This window comes from Takifugu rubripes, chromosome 17, assembly GCF_901000725.2.
Source record: "Takifugu rubripes chromosome 17, fTakRub1.2, whole genome shotgun sequence".
NCBI classification, from domain to species: Eukaryota; Metazoa; Chordata; class Actinopteri; order Tetraodontiformes; family Tetraodontidae; genus Takifugu; species Takifugu rubripes.
Genome location: NC_042301.1, coordinates 4,804,701 through 4,820,394, shown reverse-complemented (window position 1 = coordinate 4,820,394; position 15,694 = coordinate 4,804,701). Strand labels below are relative to the sequence as shown.

The following is a 15,694-nucleotide window of genomic DNA, read 5'->3' as shown; positions in this document are numbered from 1 at the left end:
TGTTTCCACTGCTTGGTGTCCTTAAAAGTGTCGCCAAAATCACTAATATATTCATTTACTAGTCAGAAATGTGCAATTAGCTGCTTCCCAAACCGACCTCGGTGCGTATGTAAAGTGTCGACAGAAGGTTTCGACAGTTTCAGCCTAGTTTGGTTTATGAGCCGACCTCGACGAGCTGATGGTGTCTCTTTGTGCGCTGTGAGTGTGTGAGGAAGCCTCGTGTGTGTGTGTGTGTGTGTGTGTGTGTGTGTTGCTCTAAAGACTCAGAACACTTCCTCATCCTGTGTTACTTTCATCACACCGACCCGCAGACAAACGTTGGCGGCTCACAATCCATCCCAGAGCACGCCGCTCACATGTGACACCCGAGACCTCTCAAACTGTACTTCTACTAGTTTTTGTCACGACAAGGCGAGAATAAGGGCAACCTTCCAAAAAATCTGGTGAGTAGTAAAAATGTCTCCCTTTTTTTGCTTTAGTTTTGGTTTGGTTGTTTCATAAAGACTAATAAAACTGGCTAGATTATGGTCACATGATTCAATTTATTCATCCTCCAAATCTAAATGTATATTTAAGTCTACTTTAAGGTTTTTAATGCTCTTTATTCAACTTTATTTATGGTAGGAAGTTGCTGCAGGGGTTATCATAACATCTTCACTCTCAAGAAAAAAAGAAAAGAATTCATGAGAAAAGCCTGAATTGGTGTGAGATGTCAAACAGAAAAGACAACAAAATACACAACAGATATATGTTAACATCACGCGTGGAGCCGATGGCGTTTGTGTGGAAAAGGTCGGATCCGATCCATTGGAACGCGTCATTAAAATCTCCATTTTAAGCTCTCCTCCAAAGTTAATGAGCATCGAACTGATCAACGCGGATCTGTGCAAAGTTGGCCAAAGTTCAATCTCCATCTCTCTCGTTTGAAAGAGTTTAATGGCTCACACGTTGGTGAGGTGTCTTTTTTAGGCCTGATGACTGTTTCCATCTGTGCTTCGTGGTTTCTCGCCGTCCAGCTTCGAGCGAGACGGCGACAGACACGCAACGTTGCTGCCACATGACACTTCAGCACCGTTTAACCAGTGTAGCCTTTTCCTCCCGGTCATAGAAAAGGACTTATTTTATTTTTTTGTCAGAATGATGAAAACACACGTGCAAAACAACCAAGAAGTCTCAGGTAGTTTATTGTGTTTGAAGACTTTCTGGGTGGAAAAAAAATTCAAGTTATTTTCATGCATTTCGTTACAGTATTTGTGCCAAAAGACTCAAAATGTAATAATTCTCTGCACTAACGAGGGATTGACACCGCCGAGGTTTCAAGAATAATGTTATAACAACAGCAATAACAATGAATAATGTTATAACAACAATAATAATGATTGTTATAACAACAACAATAATGATGATTAATGTTATAACAACAACAATAATAATGATTAATGTTATAACAGCAACAATAATAATGATTAATGTTATAACAACAACAATAATAATGATTAATGTTATAACAACAGCAATAATAATGATAATACCCCTCTGTGGGATCCAGAATGTTGAACAGACTAACAGACTTGACTACAAATGTTTGTTTTCATTGATAAAACTTTAATTTCTTGTGTTCTGATATCATCTGATTGGATAATCCTACGTCCTGCTGCAGCGCTCCCCCCTCGGAGATGCCTCGGTCTTTCTTGGTGAAGCGGGGGGCCCACGTGAGGAGTCGCTGCCCTGAGCTGTCCCCCGCCGCCTTTCACCACGCTGGGGATGGAACGTTGTCCTGGGACGCGTCCCTGGGGGACTCCTGCTCCGCCCCTCCTCAGGCACCGTCGCAGCGGGACGTCCAGGCTGCTGAAACACAGAACGGTGCACCGAGTTTATTCTCACAATGCTTTTAGGTGCAGTTGAGCCTGAGCCCGTCAACTTGTCTCTCTTTTTATTCAGACTGTTGCTCCGCTGAGGCGCACTTTGCTGTCGATTCCACGTTTTTCCCCCTGCAGCGGGAGTCCGAGCGGGCCGGGCCTCGCCTGAACTCACCGTGCACCAATAAACTGTCTGTGAGACGGGGGAACTTCCTCCAGTCCTCTCACATATCGAGGGACTTGAGGAGTCGCAGCAGCCCGATGATCAGGACTCCCATTCCAGAGTGCCCCATCTGTGGCCAAGTACGGATGCTCCGGATTAGTCCTAGACTGTCACGGTGATCTCACGTGCCTGTTGGGTCCATTCAGCTCCTGACGCACTTCTCTGATTTCTCTTGTCTTGTCCTGGCAGACGTTTTCCTGTCTGTCAAGTGTGGACATTCACCTGCGCAGGAGCCATGGACAGGAAGCGACTCTGCTACCAGCTGACGTCAGATCCCACAAAGCCAGCAGGGGAAAGGTCAGCGTGTGTGATATGACACACACACACACACACACACACACACACACACATACAGAGTCCATATGTCTGTGGTTGTTTTAGGAGAGGACGTTTGGCTGTACAGTGTGTGGAAAACTCTTCAAGCGCTCTTCCACCCTGTCCACTCACCTGCTGATACACTCGGACACGCGGCCCTACCCCTGCCAGTACTGCGGCAAGAGCTTCCACCAGAAGTCTGACATGAAGAAGCACACCTTCATCCACACAGGTACGTCCACGCCACCGCGAATCGCCTGCCTCTGACCGTGTCGAGGCTAATGCTAACACTTAGCTGCCAAATGTCTCCACTCTGTCCAAACTTAAAAACACTTGTAAAATGCTACGTGGTAATTGACTTGTCCCCACTTTACTGCAAGAGGACAACAAAATAATCTACTCCAGAGGACACAAGACGCACATTTAAAGATGATGACATTTATTGTGCACCAGGGGAGAAGCCCCACGTGTGTCACGTGTGTGGGAGAGCGTTCAGCCAGAGCTCCAACCTCATCACCCACAGCCGTAAGCACAGGGACGACCGCGCTCACCGGTGTCCTCGCTGCCTCCACGCTTTCCTGCGCAGAGACGAGCTGCGGCACCACCACTGCGCCTACGCTGGACTCTGACATCCCAGCGTTCTGCCATATCGCCAGGACGGTTACTGGGTCATCGCCATGGAGACCAGGTCCATTTAAAGCCGCGTGGCTGGTTACCTTTGACCTGAAGAGTGGAGAAACCCTGGTGGTGGTGGGGGGGGGGCTTCTTGTTTGGCCCCCTGCAGCATCACCATGACAACGGCAGAGAAAGGGAGTTGTGATACGACTGATGAGGCGCTGAGCGGAGAGGCCACATCTGACTTTAGCTTTGGTTCCGTGCAAACGTGAGCCCGTGCTGCACCGCTGAGCTCTGCCAACGGCGCCAGACACCATTGAACCCACGTGGTCGCATATTGTCTGCAGCTTAGAACTAAATCCGTTACAGTATTTCAGGTTTTCCCCCTCAGATCTACCAGTTTAGTTCATGTTCAAGCTTCTTCCACCGCCCGGGTCACATCGGGGGACATTAAAAACCTGCTAACTCGTGAGGCTGATTCATTCGACCTCTGCACCTGCTCCCAGGCTCATGCCGGTGCCCAGTAGGGGGACTTTAGGCCGCCCGCGAAAAGTTGGTCGGTCTAAGTGTTTGGTACAGTTTTCCACAAAGTAAATGTGCGTCACGATGATGACATTTGTGGCGAGGAGAGCAATTTGACCTATTTATTCAGCCTGGATGGTTTGAACAAAATAACTACAATCACTAAATTAAGGAGTGCAACAAAGTTGTTATCATTGTCCTTTTTGGCTGTTTTTGTACATTTCTGTTGTGTTTTGTTGGAATTTTAAAAACTTCTTTCATGTTTTTGCTTGAAAATCATTAAATAGTTTCTGAACATCTGATTCTGTATTACGCTGGGTAACGTTAATAACCTTTTATTGTGAATTCAATCCGTTCAGGATGAAAATAAACATCTATACTGGTGGTCCTGTCCTCTTGTTTTCAATTTTTTGTCTTTGGGGGGACGTTTAATGGCAAAGATTAAGAAATAACAATAATTCTGAGCGTGTCCTGAGCAAATATTCAGGATGTAAAATGACTGAAGTCAAATTGAAGACAAAGACCCACACCAAGAGTGCGTTTGTTAAGGTTAGATGCCTTTTATTTGGCTTTGGTGGAGCAGTCGAGCTGCTTCGTCTGTGACTCCGGACACCTTCCTGGCTTAAAAGCTCATGTTGCGCTTGTACCACTGAGCTCTGGCAACGACATCGTTGGAGTAATCCCGCCCAGTTGTGGCGGCATCAACGGTTTCATAGGAGCGGACATTTTGATCACCCATGTTGTAGGCGGCTATAGCTCCTGCAGAGATGATCACACATGAGGAGGCAGGAAACAGTCAGGAGCGGAGATTTGTGTCAGTCGGTCAACAAACCTTTCAGATGCTGGTTTGCATTCCAGCTGGGAAATTTGTTCTTGATCACGTCGATGAAAGAGAGCAGGATTTTGGTGGCCTGGATCAGGTGTTCCACACTGTCCCAACTTCCAACTGGTGTAATTCCACTATTTTGGGGATCAATCTGCAGAAACCAGATCAACAATGAATGAAGGTGAAGCTTTTCTTAGGAGACACAAATGAAGCAGCAGCGTTTGATCCTACCTGCATCAGTCCAAAGGCCCTGCCGTGATCTCCCCGGCCATTAACCAGCTGATTTCCAGCCCTGGACTCTCTGGAGATGATGCCAGCAATGAGAGCTGGATCTACATCACACTCCCGTCCAGCTTGTCTGATAATGCTCTTGTACTTTTTCATTCTCTCCAAGTCAATCCTTGCCATTTCGTGCGAGCCTTGTTTGCCTTTGGCAGAAATAGCACAGAGTGAGATTTGAGTTTTTACAATCTGGTTCAGGAATGATGTAAAAGGAACTTTACATGCTTTTCTAAGCTAATCGGGTAATATTCGCTTACCTGGCCCAAGTCTGTCCCCCGCAGCCGTCATAGCGGAGGCACCGCTTGTTTCTATGCTCATTATGTTTCCGTAAGCTACAAGGGTTCATTCAGATATTGTCAGTTTGTAAAGTGGAATACAAAGAAGCTACCCCATCTTTTCAAGCAGTCTTTCAGAGGCAGTGGTTGCAGTGAGAGAGTACTTTAGGTTTCTACCAGTAAACAAAGGCACAGAGGAGGCAGATAACAGATGTCAGGGGTGCTCATTACGTCGATCGCGATCTTCCGGTCGATCGCGGCGTGACATTAAAAAATATCAGCCTATCATTCATCCCGTCACTTGATTTATATACAGGGCAACCAGTCAGATGGCAACTGAATTTTGACCTTTAGGTCTTGATGGGCAAATGATACCAAGGCTTTGGAGCTCGTGTCACTCTTCCTGAAGCAGAGTGATTCGAAACGCTGTGTCGGAGCTTGTATCAAAACACTGGTGTCACGTGACCGATGACGTCTGAAGCTCGCTGTTTCGCTTTATTGCTTCAAAATGTTTCGAAGCCTTTCATTGGCTCAGTCTTTCCGTGCGTGTCATTGGCTCATGGCGTTTCAGTACATTCTGAGCCAATGACAGATTTGAGTATATGAGATGCATTATTATGCTTCAAAATTGTTGGGTTGTGAGGAGATAGAGATTTGGAGAGTGAGAGTTAGAGTTAGAGTATTTTGGCAAGTTTCTTGGCGAGTACCACCAACAAGTGACGTTCTAAAGTTTGGGATCATTTTGATGTCATAGCACCAAATAAGGTATAATGCAGTTCATAGCATACATTTTATGTTTCCATAATTGAATTGTATTTTTAGTTTTTAAATGGGTCTCAAAATTACAATTGCTTGTAAGTGCGGTGTTTGCAATGCACACAAGAGTTGTCTTACGGCAACAACACATCATCTATGCTGAGACGCTTGCGTGCTCGGCATGATGACAATCATGACCCTGTCAACACTGAGATCCTGACAGTAAGCTAAATATATACGTATATATACTGTATATATGTATGTGTGTGTCTAATTATTGTAGATGTTGTGTTGAAACATCAGTTTTTTTTACTCATTCATTGTCTTACAGTCTGTGTCATAGATATTTGAAACAACAAATTCTGACAAGAGCTGAGGATCTCTTGAAGTACTGGGTGGCACGAAAGACTTTATATCCTATGCTGCGGAAAGCTGCATGCAAGTATCTGTGCATCCCATATATACAATGAACTTTTATTGGTGTCATGGGTTTGAAACAGTGCCAGTGCTTCAGTCGTGCTCTTTAGAGGTTGCTATGGCTTCAGTTGTCCACCAGATGTCACCATCACTGAAGTCTTGAAGCTTTGAATCTTGTTCGGCACAATTGTGAGGAAAGCCTCAGTGCTTCATCAAGCTTCACTTGCCCACCACTACCGTTAGGTCGCCGCGCATGCGCAAACAACGGCGCTAAGCGCTAAGCTACTCAGCGAATTACCTCTGATTTTAAGCCATCGCTGAAGCTTATGGTCATCAAAATGAGGGAGCGGACCACTTTCATACGGAATGGGAGGTGGACTTTTTTTTCCACGATGTCATTTTCGAAGTGCGTTGAAGATTATAAAGTACATGAAGATTATTAAGTCCAAATACTTCTACCATGACTGATGTACATTTGGAAGTGTGCTTGAGACTGGCTGTCAGCAGCTACTGTCTGGACTATGCATCCCTGCCTGATGAAATTCAGTGCAAGTCATCAAAGTAAACTCAAGCAATTACAAAATGATGTTAATAGTTAATTATTATGTGTGTTTTGTATTGGCTCATTCGGTTATGCAAGGTACATCAACATACAAAGAATCCTCAATACATTTTAAAATAATTAGATGTTTCGCATTTTTGTGGTGGGTAGATCATTTTGACTTGGTCATTTTGTAAGTAGTTCGCATGCTGAAAAAATGTGAGCACCCTTGACAGATGTGAAAGTATAAACAGACCATTGACAAGAAAAGAGCAAGTAAAATACTCACGCATCTTTGCGGTTTCCTCTCCTTGTTGTCCTCTTCAGACCGTGCGGTTCTTTGTGGTCCTCTCATGCAGGATGCCACATTTATAGCACTAGTTACTTTCGATTTCATTTTGAGTTTCCATTGTCCTTTTTTTCTATGGGAGCTGTTTATCTGAAAAACCACCCTTCAGCGAAGTGAAAGCAAATAAAGTATATGGTGTTATTTGCTTGAGCAATGGATAGCAATAAATGGAGTTTCAGAATGTGTGTTCAGGAGATACATTTTCAACTTTAGACCCACCCAACCCTTGCTCATATGTACACCCTCCCCACTCTGAAGGTAATAAAGCCATCAAGAATAGGTAATTAGATTTGATATTTAGGCCCAAAAAGGGATCTTCTACTATTATTTTGAGGATTTGGGGACAGATTCAACAGAGTATTCAAAATGGTGTACGGTTCTTCACCGTTCTTTACTCAAAAGGTACAAAGATCTCTTTAGTTATAGTTTTACTATATAGAGAAACCTGTCACAGCACAGTTAAGGTTGGTTCCTGTGTTAGGACTTTTCTGGGGTTTGGAAATTATGGTCTGGGACCGTTCATAAAAGAAAACATTCACTCTTAAAGCAGCAACTCAAGTCAAGCTGGATTTCTATACTTGTTTGACACATTTAAAAGATAGTTGGACTATTCCAATACTGTCTGACCCATAATTGAAATAAAAATGAAAGAAAAAACATGAAAATGTGTCACATCAACACTATTTACTATCATACATGTGTTTGCAGAGACTCACATGCTTTCATGATTACCTCTCTGAGTCCTCCGTGTGATATGACACACACACACACACACACACTCACTCACCTGCTGATACACTCGGACACGCGGCCCTACCCCTGCCAGTACTGCGGCAAGAGCTTCCACCAGAAGTCTGACATGAAGAAGCACACCTTCATCCACACAGGTACGTCCACGCCACCGCGAATCGCCTGCCTCTGACCGTGTCGAGGCTAATGCTAACACTTAGCTGCCAAATGTCTCCACTCTGTCCAAACTTAAAAACACTTGTAAAATGCTACGTGGTAATTGACTTGTCCCCACTTTACTGCAAGAGGACAACAAAATAATCTACTCCAGAGGACACAAGACGCACATTTAAAGATGATGACATTTATTGTGCACCAGGGGAGAAGCCCCACGTGTGTCACGTGTGTGGGAGAGCGTTCAGCCAGAGCTCCAACCTCATCACCCACAGCCGTAAGCACAGGGACGACCGCGCTCACCGGTGTCCTCGCTGCCTCCACGCTTTCCTGCGCAGAGACGAGCTGCGGCACCACCACTGCGCCTACGCTGGACTCTGACATCCCAGCGTTCTGCCATATCGCCAGGACGGTTACTGGGTCATCGCCATGGAGACCAGGTCCATTTAAAGCTGCGTGGCTGGTTACCTTTGACATGAAGAGTGGAGAAACCCTGGTGGTGGTGGGGGGGCTTCTTGTTTGGCCCCCTGCAGCATCACCATGACAACGGCAGAGAAAGGGAGTTGTGATACGACTGATGAGGCGCTGAGCGGAGAGGCCACATCTGACTTTAGCTTTGGTTCCGTGCAAACGTGAGCCCGTGCTGCACCGCTGAGCTCTGCCAACGGCGCCAGACACCATTGAACCCACGTGGTCGCATATTGTCTGCAGCTTAGAACTAAATCCGTTACAGTATTTCAGGTTTTCCCCCTCAGATCTACCAGTTTAGTTCATGTTCAAGCTTCTTCCACCGCCCGGGTCACATCGGGGGACATTAAAAACCTGCTAACTCGTGAGGCGGATTCATTCGACCTCTGCACCTGCTCCCAGGCTCATGCCGGTGCCCAGTAGGGGGACTTTAGGCCGCCCGCGAAAAGTTGGTCGGTCTAAGTGTTTGGTACAGTTTTCCACAAAGTAAATGTGCGTCACGATGATGACATTTGTGGCGAGGAGAGCAATTTGACCTATTTATTCAGCCTGGATGGTTTGAACAAAATAACTACAATCACTAAATTAAGGAGTGCAACAAAGTTGTTATCATTGTCCTATTTGGCTGTTTTTGTACATTTCTGTTGTGTTTTGTTGGAATTTTAAAAACTTCTTTCATGTTTTTGCTTGAAAATCATTAAATAGTTTCTGAACATCTGATTCTGTATTACGCTGGGTAACGTTAATAACCTTTTATTGTGAATTCAATCCGTTCAGGATGAAAATAAACATCTATACTGGTGGTCCTGTCCTCTTGTTTTCAATTTTTTGTCTTTGGGGGGACGTTTAATGGCAAAGATTAAAAAATAACAATAATTCTGAGCGTGTCCTGATCAAATATTCAGGATGTAAAATGACTGAAGTCAAATTGAAGACAAAGACCCACACCAAGAGTGCGTTTGTTAAGGTTAGATGCCTTTTATTTGGCTTTGGTGGAGCAGTCGAGCTGCTTCGTCTGTGACTCCGGACACCTTCCTGGCTTAAAAGCTCATGTTGCGCTTGTACCACTGAGCTCTGGCAACGACATCGTTGGAGTAATCCCGCCCAGTTGTGGCGGCATCAACGGTTTCATAGGAGCGGACATTTTGATCACCCATGTTGTAGGCGGCTATAGCTCCTGCAGAGATGATCACACATGAGGAGGCAGGAAACGGTCAGGAGCGGAGATTTGTGTCAGTCGGTCAACAAACCTTTCAGATGCTGGTTTGCATTCCAGCTGGGAAATTTGTTCTTGATCACGTCGATGAAAGAGAGCAGGATTTTGGTGGCCTGGATCAGGTGTTCCACACTGTCCCAACTTCCAACTGGTGTAATTCCACTATTTTGGGGATCAATCTGCAGAAACCAGATCAACAATGAATGAAGGTGAAGCTTTTCTTAGGAGACACAAATGAAGCAGCAGCGTTTGATCCTACCTGCATCAGTCCAAAGGCCCTGCCGTGATCTCCCCGGCCATTAACCAGCTGATTTCCAGCCCTGGACTCTCTGGAGATGATGCCAGCAATGAGAGCTGGATCTACATCACACTTCTGTCCAGCTTGTCTGATAATGCTCTTGTACTTTTTCATTCTCTCCAAGTCAATCCTTGCCATTTCGCGCGAGCCTTGTATGCCTTTGGCAGAAATAGCACAGAGTGAGATTTGAGTTTTTACAATCTGGTTCAGGAATGATGTAAAAGGAACTTTACATGCTTTTCTAAGCTAATCGGGTAATATTCGCTTACCTGGCCCAAGTCTGTCCCCCGCAGCCGTCGTAGCGGAGGCACCGCTTGTTTCTATGCTCATTATGTTTCCGTAAGCTACAAGGGTTCATTCAGATATTGTCAGTTTGTAAAGTGGAATACAAAGAAGCTACCCCATCTTTTCAAGCAGTCTTTCAGAGGCAGTGGTTGCAGTGAGAGAGTACTTTAGGTTTCTACCAGTAAACAAAGGCACAGAGGAGGCAGATAACAGATGTCAGGGGTGCTCATTACGTCGATCGCGATCTTCCGGTCGATCGCGGCGTGACATTAAAAAATATCAGCCTATCATTCATCCCGTCACTTGATTTATATACAGGGCAACCAGTCAGATGGCAACTGAATTTTGACCTTTAGGTCTTGATGGGCAAATGATACCAAGTCTTTGGAGCTCGTGTCACTCTTCCTGAAGCAGAGTGATTCGAAACGCTGTGTCGGAGCTTGTATCAAAACACTGGTGTCACGTGACCGATGACGTCTGAAGCTCGCTGTTTCGCTTTATTGCTTCAAAATGTTTCGAAGCCTTTCATTGGCTCAGTCTTTCCGTGCGTGTCATTGGCTCATGGCGTTTCAGTACATTCTGAGCCAATGACAGATTTGAGTATATGAGATGCATTATTATGCTTCAAAATTGTTGGGTTGTGAGGAGATAGAGATTTGGAGAGTGAGAGTTAGAGTTAGAGTTAGAGTATTTTGGCAAGTTTCTTGGCGAGTACCACCAATAAGTGACGTTCTAAAGTTTGGGATCATTTTGATGTCATAGCACCAAATAAGGTATAATGCAGTTCATAGCATACATTTTATGTTTCCATAATTGAATTGTATTTTTAGTTTTTAAATGGGTCTCAAAATTACAATTGCTTGTAAGTGCGGTGTTTGCAATGCACACAAGAGTTGTCTTACGGCAACAACACATCATCTATGCTGAGACGCTTGCGTGCTCGGCATGATGACAATCATGACCCTGTCAACACTGAGATCCTGACAGTAAGCTAAATATATACGTATATATACTGTATATATGTATGTGTGTGTCTAATTATTGTAGATGTTGTGTTGAAACATCAGTTTTTTTTACTCATTCATTGTCTTACAGTCTGTGTCATAGATATTTGAAACAACAAATTCTGACAAGAGCTGAGGATCTCTTGAAGTACTGGGTGGCACGAAAGACTTTATATCCTATGCTGCGGAAAGCTGCATGCAAGTATCTGTGCATCCCATATATACAATGAACTTTTATTGGTGTCATGGGTTTGAAACAGTGCCAGTGCTTCAGTCGTGCTCTTTAGAGGTTGCTATGGCTTCAGTTGTCCACCAGATGTCACCATCACTGAAGTCTTGAAGCTTTGAATCTTGTTCGGCACAATTGTGAGGAAAGCCTCAGTGCTTCATCAAGCTTCACTTGCCCACCACTACCGTTAGGTCGCCGCGCATGCGCAAACAACGGCGCTAAGCGCTAAGCTACTCAGCGAATTACCTCTGATTTTAAGCCATCGCTGAAGCTTATGGTCATCAAAATGAGGGAGCGGACCACTTTCATACGGAATGGGAGGTGGACTTTTTTTTCCACGATGTCATTTTCGAAGTGCGTTGAAGATTATAAAGTACATGAAGATTATTAAGTCCAAATACTTCCACCATGACTGATGTACATTTGGAAGTGTGCTTGAGACTGGCTGTCAGCAGCTACTGTCTGGACTATGCATCCCTGCCTGATGAAATTCAGTGCAAGTCATCAAAGTAAACTCAAGCAATTACAAAATGATGTTAATAGTTAATTATTATGTGTTTTTTGTATTGGCTCATTCGGTTATGCAAGGTACATCAACATACAAACAATCCTCAATACATTTTAAAATAATTAGATGTTTCGCATTTTTGTGGTGGGTAGATCATTTTGACTTGGTCATTTTGTAAGTAGTTCGCATGTTGAAAAAATGTGAGCACCCTTGACAGATGTGAAAGTATAAACAGACCATTGACAAGAAAAGAGCAAGTAAAATCCTCACGCATCTTTGCGGTTTCCTCTCCTTGTTGTCCTCTTCAGACCGTGCGGTTCTTTGTGGTCCTCTCATGCAGGATGCCACATTTATAGCACTGGTTACTTTCGATTTCATTTTGAGTTTCCATCATCCTTTTTTTCTATGGGAGCCGTTTATCTGAAAAACCACCCTTCAGCGAAGTGAAAGCAAATAACATCGAGTATATGAAACCGCTATCTGTCTCCCCTTGATAGCCATAAATGGAGTTTCAGAATGTGTGTACAGGAGATACATTTTCAACTTTAGACCCACCCAACCGTTGCTCATATGTGCATATGTGCATAACCCTAACCCTAACCCTAACCCTCCCCACTCTGAAGGTAATGAAGCCATCAAGAAAAGGTAATAAGACTTGATATTTAGACCCAAAAAGGGATCTTCTACTATTATTTTGAGGATTTGGGGACAGATTCAACAGAGTATTCAAAATGGTGTACGGTTCTTCACCGTTCTTTACTCAAAAGGTACAAAGATCTCTTTAGTTATAGTTTTACTATATAGAGAAACCTATCACAGCGCAGTTAAGGTTGGTTCCTGTGTTAGGACTTTTCTGGGGTTTGGAAATTATGGTCTGGGACCGTTCATAAAAGAAAACATTCACTCTTAAAGCAGCAACTCAAGTCAAGCTGGATTTCTATACTTATTTGACACATTCAAAAGATAGTTGGACTATTCCAATACTGTCTGACCCATAATTGAAATAAAAAAATTTAAAAAAATGAAAAGGTGTCACATCAACACTACTATCATACATGTGTTTGCAGAGACTCACATGCTTTCATGATTACCTCTCTGAGTCCGCACTCTGCAGGGTTAACTCATTTAACTCATTCAAAATACTGATGTGATGAAAAATATTTCACTAAAATCACGGGTTCAAATCAATAGCCGAAGTGCTCCCAGCTTTGTATTTCTGAGAAGAAGGCATCTCCGGGACAGCTGGTGTTCACCACCTGCCGGTGTCCGTGGATGGTGAAGTTGGGAGTCAATCCTCCCCTGCTTATTGCACAGCGGACTAGACGGTGGCGAAGCAGGTCCATGGCATGCCGAGACGGCAGAGTGGCGGTGTAATTCCCGATGATCGATACGCCATATCCTAAACTATTGTGGCCTCTGGTGTGTGAGCCAAGGGTGTTCCAACCTCTGCCTTCATAGATGTATCCATCGGAGCCAACCACGAAGCTGAGAACACAGATTGTGATGTCCAATACAGTACAAAATAAAAGAACTCAATGAAAATATCTGAGAAAACATCAAATCTATTCTGAGTACAGAGGCTGGACTTGACGAATTGACATGTTGGAGCACGTATGAATGCTATGGAACAGCATTTGCCATTTTAACACGGGTTTAACACTGTTATTAAGGATTAACAACGAATTTGTAAATGAGAAATGTATGTGAAGAGCACCGATGATGAAGGAGGTGATGGAGATAACTCTGTCTCTATGGTAAGCTGTCATATCCTCCATCTTTTCTTTCTTTTTTTTTTACACTGTTATAGAAGTTCTGTTGAGTCCATTGTCTTTCACTGACTTGACACCTGTGTTTCCAACAATACCTGTAACCAATGTCGTTCCAGCCACGATCATCCTGGTGGAAACGCTGCATGGACCGCATGTCGTGAGAGCAGTTTGGGAAGGACAAACATGGCGACGATGGCTCATATGTGTGGTGAACATAGAGGAACGGGAGGGGCAGAGACAATGGCATCGGTGTACCTCGGTGGGCTTCTGCCCCCCACTGACAACGAGGGATGATCGAAGGGCAGTCTGAGGACCCAATGGAGAAATAAATCTCTTAATAAAATCACTGCAGGAAATACTTTAGATCAACATTTTCTCCTAGAATTCAAAGATAAGGAAAGGACTGATTTTAAAACTTCAAGGTCGAGTTGCGATATAAAAAATATATTCTCCACTAGAGGGCACCAAATGCACCCATATTTGATTTCTGCCGAAATTATTTCCAACCTTCTCCGCAGCAAAATTGTTATTCTTTTTAAATCAGCACTAACGGATACTATATTTTTATAGCTCACCCCAGTATTTATGCATAAATGCTTGCAATCCATCTTTCACGGCCTCCCCCACGGCATTGTCCAGAGCAATCCATTCTGTTTTCTCCAACTTCCAAACGAGTGTGAGTGTGGCCATTACTAAACTGTGAAGATCAAGTGGTTCCAGAATGGACTTGGAAACTTCCCTTCGCCTTGGACTGATATGACTGTTTACCACATCGAGACCTTGGCCTTCGTATAAAGTAAAACTATAGTAGCCTTTTAAAATCTCACTGAGAGCTTGATGGTCTGATGAATTGTTACTGAGGCCCATTCCTAGTATAAGTCCATCCATGCCTCCATTAATAATAGCATCAGTCACCAGAGTGGCCGGCTGAGAGAGTTTAAACACCCTGGGGTGCTCTACGTTGTCCCAACAACCATCCGGCCCAAGGCGATAAGAGGGTGGGATGTCTTGGAGGCTGAGGAAGGATAATCCTAGCCTCCTGCCTAAGGTGAGGGGAAAGATCCCAGCAGGTGGTGCGCCATCCATCCTAGCTTTCAATCCTGATTCGATTCCAAGGAGCAAGGGGGAAAGAGCCACTGTGGTGCCATCGGGCGTGAGGACCACCCCTCTTTCCTCCCCAGAATTTGTCACAATATGGTGAATGGCCTTGTCAAAAAAACTAAAGGATGAGGTGTTGAGTATGGCTGTGTCCAGGACCTCATCGACACTGAGATTGTACGAAGAGCCCAAGAAATGGATGGTCATCTCGTTGTCATGACCCGCAGTCCTCCGCAAAGCCCTGACAAGAGCCAGGGGAGACAGACCTGGGTTGGAATCTTCAACCTGCTTGACTGCTTGGATGAATCTCTCCATGTTACGCGGAGAGTTTGTTACTGGCAGAGAGAAGAAGTAGGAAGGATCACAGTAAGGTCAGATGAATAAACTAATGTTTTGGGGGTTTTTTCTTTTTAAAAAAAAAAAAATTACATTACAAATGAGTGAGATCATTAGGTTATTAGTAACCCTCAACTGATCCAGTCAGGTACAAAGAAAATGTCCCCTATGGTCAAAAGTGTTTTCCCTCTATTTAATCCAATGAAGTATTAAAGCCTAATGGTTTACGTATCTTTAAAGAATACTCACCAGCTGGCCTACTGTGAACAGCAAAGAACAAAGACAAAGCCAGAAGTAGACACTGCCGTCCAAATAAAATCATGTTGCATTTCGCTGTTGCCATACGAAGCACTTATGGTACAATAAAACAAAAAAAAGGAGTTACTTGGGAGGAAATTGTTCCAGCAGCCAAAAGTGAAGACACAGTTATGTGTATGGACATGAGTCTGCTGCTATGTCCCAAAAGTCAAGAGTCCTGTTTGTACCCTCAAATATTGATTTAACCTACATTAAGTTCAAGTGTGTCACGCAAACAACTAAATATGTGAAGAATGATTAACATAAAAGACATAAAAGATGACGTACTTGTGCACTTGTTTT

At 44.0% G+C, this 15,694-nt stretch overlaps 4 protein-coding genes across 5 annotated transcripts; 1 reads left to right on the top strand and 3 right to left on the bottom strand.

Annotated features, from left to right (window-relative positions):
• Positions 1-212: 212 nt before the first annotated feature.
• On the top strand, positions 213-3,926 carry LOC101068540 (zinc finger protein Gfi-1-like). The gene is made up of 6 exons (XM_003972094.3): positions 213-443; positions 1,661-1,863; positions 1,942-2,162; positions 2,272-2,379; positions 2,464-2,629; positions 2,851-3,926. Exons 2-6 carry the CDS (start codon positions 1,677-1,679, stop codon positions 3,024-3,026), a joined length of 858 nt encoding a protein of 285 aa, XP_003972143.1. The 5' UTR covers positions 213-443; positions 1,661-1,676; the 3' UTR covers positions 3,027-3,926.
• A 144-nt stretch (positions 3,927-4,070) lies between these two features.
• LOC115253249 (lysozyme g-like) lies at positions 4,071-7,077 on the bottom strand. The gene is made up of 5 exons (XM_029850677.1): positions 6,921-7,077; positions 4,900-4,974; positions 4,592-4,788; positions 4,367-4,511; positions 4,071-4,293 (listed from the first exon to the last, which is right to left on the bottom strand). The coding sequence occupies exons 1-5, from the start codon at positions 6,922-6,924 to the stop codon at positions 4,157-4,159; spliced, it is 558 nt and encodes a 185-aa protein (XP_029706537.1). The 5' UTR covers positions 6,925-7,077; the 3' UTR covers positions 4,071-4,156.
• Positions 7,078-7,330: 253 nt separating this feature from the next.
• Positions 7,331-15,663, bottom strand: pglyrp2 (peptidoglycan recognition protein 2). 2 transcript variants are annotated; one of them, XR_003891535.1, is made up of 5 exons: positions 15,344-15,663; positions 14,236-15,093; positions 13,756-13,966; positions 12,983-13,376; positions 7,331-7,712 (listed from the first exon to the last, which is right to left on the bottom strand). XR_003891535.1 is itself a non-coding variant. In XM_029850654.1 (4 exons), exons 1-4 carry the CDS (start codon positions 15,435-15,437, stop codon positions 13,076-13,078), a joined length of 1,464 nt encoding a protein of 487 aa, XP_029706514.1. In that variant the 5' UTR covers positions 15,438-15,661; the 3' UTR covers positions 12,602-13,075. The 2 variants fall into 2 exon arrangements, 1 of the variants encoding a protein (XP_029706514.1); XM_029850654.1 differs by lacking the exon at positions 7,331-7,712 and having other exon boundaries at positions 12,602-13,376; positions 15,344-15,661.
• Positions 9,306-12,540, bottom strand: LOC101068766 (lysozyme g-like). Its single transcript, XM_003972095.3, has 5 exons — positions 12,162-12,540; positions 10,135-10,209; positions 9,827-10,023; positions 9,602-9,746; positions 9,306-9,528 (listed from the first exon to the last, which is right to left on the bottom strand). The coding sequence occupies exons 1-5, from the start codon at positions 12,163-12,165 to the stop codon at positions 9,392-9,394; spliced, it is 558 nt and encodes a 185-aa protein (XP_003972144.2). The 5' UTR covers positions 12,166-12,540; the 3' UTR covers positions 9,306-9,391.
• Positions 15,664-15,694: the final 31 nt, after the last annotated feature.

What these genes read in the sequence shown, in the direction of transcription:
- LOC101068766 (XM_003972095.3), bottom strand. An exon ending in GGGGGACAGACTTGGGCCAG is followed by an intron (nt 10,024 to 10,134) that starts GTAAGCGAATAT and finishes TTTCTGCCAAAG; the next exon opens with GCATACAAGGCTCGCGCGAA. An exon ending in GGGCCTTTGGACTGATGCAG is followed by an intron (nt 9,747 to 9,826) that starts GTAGGATCAAAC and finishes TGGTTTCTGCAG; the next exon opens with ATTGATCCCCAAAATAGTGG.
- LOC101068540 (XM_003972094.3), top strand. Translation starts at nt 1,677, where the DNA reads ATGCCTCGGTCTTTCTTGGTGAAGCGGGGGGCCCACGTGAGGAGTCGC. An exon ending in AGTGCCCCATCTGTGGCCAA is followed by an intron (nt 2,163 to 2,271) that starts GTACGGATGCTC and finishes TTGTCCTGGCAG; the next exon opens with ACGTTTTCCTGTCTGTCAAG. An exon ending in ACAAAGCCAGCAGGGGAAAG is followed by an intron (nt 2,380 to 2,463) that starts GTCAGCGTGTGT and finishes TGGTTGTTTTAG; the next exon opens with GAGAGGACGTTTGGCTGTAC.
- LOC115253249 (XM_029850677.1), bottom strand. An exon ending in GGGGGACAGACTTGGGCCAG is followed by an intron (nt 4,789 to 4,899) that starts GTAAGCGAATAT and finishes TTTCTGCCAAAG; the next exon opens with GCAAACAAGGCTCGCACGAA. An exon ending in TGCAAACCAGCATCTGAAAG is followed by an intron (nt 4,294 to 4,366) that starts GTTTGTTGACCG and finishes TCATCTCTGCAG; the next exon opens with GAGCTATAGCCGCCTACAAC.
- pglyrp2 (XM_029850654.1), bottom strand. Translation starts at nt 15,437, where the DNA reads ATGGCAACAGCGAAATGCAACATGATTTTATTTGGACGGCAGTGTCTA. An exon ending in ATTTATGCATAAATACTGGG is followed by an intron (nt 13,967 to 14,235) that starts GTGAGCTATAAA and finishes TTGGGTCCTCAG; the next exon opens with ACTGCCCTTCGATCATCCCT. An exon ending in TGGAACGACATTGGTTACAG is followed by an intron (nt 13,377 to 13,755) that starts GTATTGTTGGAA and finishes CTGTGTTCTCAG; the next exon opens with CTTCGTGGTTGGCTCCGATG.